Source organism: Sphaeroforma arctica (genome assembly GCF_001186125.1).
Source record: "Sphaeroforma arctica JP610 unplaced genomic scaffold supercont1.164, whole genome shotgun sequence".
Taxonomy (NCBI): Eukaryota; class Ichthyosporea; order Ichthyophonida; genus Sphaeroforma; species Sphaeroforma arctica.
This window is the reverse complement of record NW_014040394.1, coordinates 63,324-67,855: the sequence shown is the minus strand read 5'-3', so window position 1 is coordinate 67,855 and position 4,532 is coordinate 63,324. Positions and strand designations below refer to the sequence as shown.

The window sequence follows — 4,532 nt, the reverse complement described above, 5'->3', positions numbered from 1 at the left end:
TATGTGTGTGTATGTATGTTTGCATGTATTTGTATTGGTATATTTTTCTATATATATATATATGTGTGTGTGTGTGTGTGTGTGTGTGTATGTGTGTGTATGTATATGTATTTGCATATATGCCTGCGTGATTGTGTTTCTCTTTGTATTTGTGGAACGCATTACTTTTTAATTGTGCAAACGTATATATGTGTGTATTCATATATATATATATATATATATATGTATATTATATACCCATATATATGACATACGGAAAAAAAGCATAATAGGGATTTAATTGTCTACTGACACTGTGTTTCATCTTTCACCACAGACGTGAATTCGTAGGCCTCATCCTTTCCGAAAGCTCACCAGTCGCCTACAAATTGCTGTGCGAGATGACCGCCAAGACCGTGCGTTTGGATTGGCCAACAGATTGTCCCGAACTTCTCTCTCAGCTTATACAAGGTGTTACCGACCCCAACACCGTGGTCGCCTCTAGCGCTCATTTCGAGCATGTGCGCAGTCAAACACACACACAGGTATATCGCGTCTTCTTCCCTTTCACGTGTTTTTACCAGTTTCATCAGGCATGATGCTGCATTCTCATACTCCTGGTGACATACTCGTTGTATGTATGCAATCGTTGCATAGTTAGTCTCGTCTCCTGACTTATGTTCGTCCGTCGTGTGCTCCTGTTTTCAGGCTCAGCTGGTACAGCTGGTTGGCGATGTACGACTGCGAGCACTGAAGTTGATGGGCAGCTGCGTTAAGGTCATGGCATCCAAAGTAGTGAACAAACGACAGGTATGAATGGGCTTGTAGATACATACCATGTAAACAGAACTTTGCAAGCGAAAAGGGATATATATGTGCGCATGTGTGAGAGTATGACATGACATTTGTGTGGGCTGTATGATGAGCGTATAAATACACATACACCGGCACAACTAGGCAATTGGTTGGCTACAATGGTAGTGCGCCTCGAGGATTTGTACACTGCAGTTTGGAAAGCTTTGGTCTGTTTTTGTTTCTCACGAGTGTTGTGGATGTGTGTGCATACGACGCTTTACTCGTAGCTATCGTATACAAAGTTCCCACATAAAGACTCGTCAAGTCAAATTCATCTCACACAGTCGCCGACAATCTCTTTCGAATGCTCCATTTACTCATACTTGAACCGGCAACTGGCACTGAAGCACTACCTTCAGTGTGTATGTCATTATGTACGTACCAAACCCCACACACTCCCAACACCGCGCACACAACAGTTCAGAGAGATCAGTGGACAGCTCTTCATGGGCGTCTACGGAATTTGGCTGGAGAAGTACCGAACTCCCCCACAGGGCGATGCAAGTGGAATTGTGGAGTGGTGTGGCGTAGAGGCGCGCACATGCCTGAAGCTGATGCGCAAGTTGCTATTGCACGGGTTTGGCGACATTAAAAAGGTGCCCGATTCAGCCGTTGTCATGGCAACGATATTGGAGGCCACCGCCACTTGCGAGCAACGAGCGCGCCAAACCGTCTCGACCAATCAAATATCCGCTGGGGGTGCGAGAGGATGCGACAATGCACACAACACAGCCAGACTTTTAATGAAGATACTAGTGACAGCCCAGGCACAGCATCCCTTTGGCTACATACCATATATAGCGCACACTTGTAATTTGGCGGTCAATCGTATACTCGAGGGTAGAGAGAATAATGATGGCCGAGTGAAGTATGTCCCAGGTGAGGGCGAGCGTGTGGTCACCAGTGACGACTATCTGCTGCTGTGCTTGACGCTGGTGAAGAACTGCCTCTGTGAGGTGGAGTATCAGGTGTGCCTTGTGGTGGACTGTTCCTTCTTATCTTATATTGGGCTATTTGTGTTTTAATCCTGTGTTAACCTTCTTCTTTTTTTCTTCTGAGCTTCAATGTTCCCCATAAATGATGTGTGCGTTTAAATTGCCCTAAGATGCATGCTTAGCCATAGTTTTTGAAACCATAGCTATATACTATCCGGGTCCGAAAAGTATTGCGCGATGTGACATCTCTCATCTGCAGCTTTGCGCCGGACACTTCTAGGTTCTGTCAAAATCAGTATCCCAATCAAATCCCTCGCTCTCCATCTGCCCATCACCACAGGATGAGGAATCGACAGACGCACAAGCAGCCAAGCGAGAAGTCAGTTCGGTCCTAACCAACCAGATGGTCGATGCGCTGGTGCGCGTGTTAGTGGGACAGTACTTTCTGCTCACAACGGCCGATCTAGATGAGTGGAGAGATAGCCCCGAGGCGTTCGCAATGGATGCCGCAGATCTAACGCTCCTCGAGGTATCCTATCCTATCCTATCCCTATCCTATCCTCCCCTACCCTATCCTATCCTATACTACCCTATCCTTTTCTATCCTATCCTATGCTATGGATGGATTTGAAAATGATATCTGTGTATGATGGGGCCGAGGGCTCATCAAACATTGTGCGTTTGCAGTATGTGTCCCTCGGCGGTGCTAAACCGAAGTCTCTTAACGCTATTGCATACGGAGTGTTTTGCCAGTCTCTGCGGTCTGTGGGAAGTGCTCGTAGCAACTACGGCTATTTGATGTATTTGGGATCTGCAGGGTCTGCTATGATGTGCCTATGGTGTTGTGTGTTTGTACCAAGCGAGTGTGTAGTCAGCGTGTTCCGCCGTGACGGGCCATTCAAACTTTCTGCATACACGTGGTTGAGACAGCCTCCAGATAAGTTCCCAAATATAGGCTATATACAGCCCTGTGTTTGCCTGATTTGACCTGTAACCGGGATTAGTCGATGTTAGTCTTTGTTACACATGCATATACACGTAGGCTTGTTCTGCGTCACGCAGTTCTGTGATTAAGTTAAGCGGCCCGTTTGCTATCCGATCTTCGGTAGATCAGCGAGTATCTGCCGATCTCACCACTCATCCCACTGATTTCCACCTAGTTAACTAATACTACACTGCTCAATACACCATCTCATTAATAATGTTGTAATGGACAATTATCCAGGTACGGCCTTGCGCCGAGGCTCTGTTCGGTGAGCTGGTCTGTCGGATGAAACAGGCGGCGCTACCAGCAGTTACCAACATGATAATGACCATATTTGGTAATTCCGGCGCGGCACCCTGCGATCCCAGTGACCTTCAATCCGTACTAATCAGGTAAACAGACTTCGTTTCCAATTTTTGGGGCTTTGCTATGCCTAATATATTATGCCATTTTACATGACTATCTACTTCATCCCCATATCTGATTATGGGCAATAGTCAAATATCTCTTGGGATAGGGGCTCGTCTATCTGTCGCACATTCGGTATTCATTTCAGTACAAATGACATCTCCACCCACAGAGACGCGGTGTACAATGCGATTGGCATGGCCTCCTACGACATCCACGACACCTTCGACTTCAAATCCTTCCTCGTCAGCACAGTTCTGCCGGATCTCAAGGTGCACTCGAGCACCCTCGCAGCCACACACCCAGCCACAGACACAGCCGCACGCACGCACTCGCCAGCCCAAACACCGTCGTGTAACTACTACTCGATTATCAGAAGGAGGGTGGCGTGGCTGCTCATGCAGTGGTCGGATGCGTGTGTGTTCACGGAGGAGGAGATGCAGTTTCTCTACGTGGTCGTGCTGACACTACATGCGGGACCCAATGGAGCGGGTATGAGGGCTGGAGTTGGGGATGTGTGTATGATGGGTATGGGTGGTAGTCATCCGGCTTGGTGCATATAGTTTAGCTGAGTATATTCACATACACATTGGTATACACACTAACGATTTTTTGAAGTCGTGTGTTTAGCTACCACGAACAATGAGTACATGCACATCATGAACGCACACCCACACGTCTAACATCATCTATGTAAGCACTCCGACGCAATACATACATAATTATACAATATATTATCCTGTATACTCCCTAGTATACACACCTGCTCAAATACACAGCACATGCGTGTGGCTTCAGACACAGAACCCAGATGTATGCATTTGTCATATTCCCTTGCACTTCGACCTATATATATATATATATATATAATATACATATATATAAATATGTATATATATATATAAATATACATATATATAAATAATGGATATATATATATATATATATATGTATGTTTATATGTATGTATATATGTATGTATGTATGTATGTATGAATGAATGGATGTATCTATGTACCTATGTATCTATGTATCTATATTATATATATATAGATGTAGATATAGATATAGATCCATATACTCATTTATTTGTAGTTACTCAAGTGTATTCAGATTCATGTGGCATGTGTCCCCGTATTACGCCCTCAGTTACAAGGTATATGCATACGCATATATGTATACCCGACTGACCTCATTAAATGCAAATGAATGCAGACCTAATGATCTATATCCATATATATATATATATATATATATGTGTGTGTGTGTGTGTGTGTGTGTATGTATGTAGATATATATATATATATTATATATATATATATATATATATTATTATTATTTATTTATTATATATATTATTATTATTATAT

General features: G+C 43.8%; 1 protein-coding gene across 1 annotated transcript; it reads left to right on the top strand.

The window, feature by feature from the left end:
- Positions 1-314: 314 nt before the first annotated feature.
- SARC_03281 (hypothetical protein) lies at positions 315-3,845 on the top strand (the record flags this gene model as incomplete). Its single annotated transcript, XM_014302934.1, has 7 exons — positions 315-524; positions 688-789; positions 1,254-1,802; positions 2,110-2,298; positions 2,995-3,146; positions 3,335-3,654; positions 3,781-3,845. The coding sequence occupies exons 1-7, from the start codon at positions 381-383 to the stop codon at positions 3,843-3,845; spliced, it is 1,521 nt and encodes a 506-aa protein (XP_014158409.1). The 5' UTR covers positions 315-380.
- Positions 3,846-4,532: the final 687 nt, after the last annotated feature.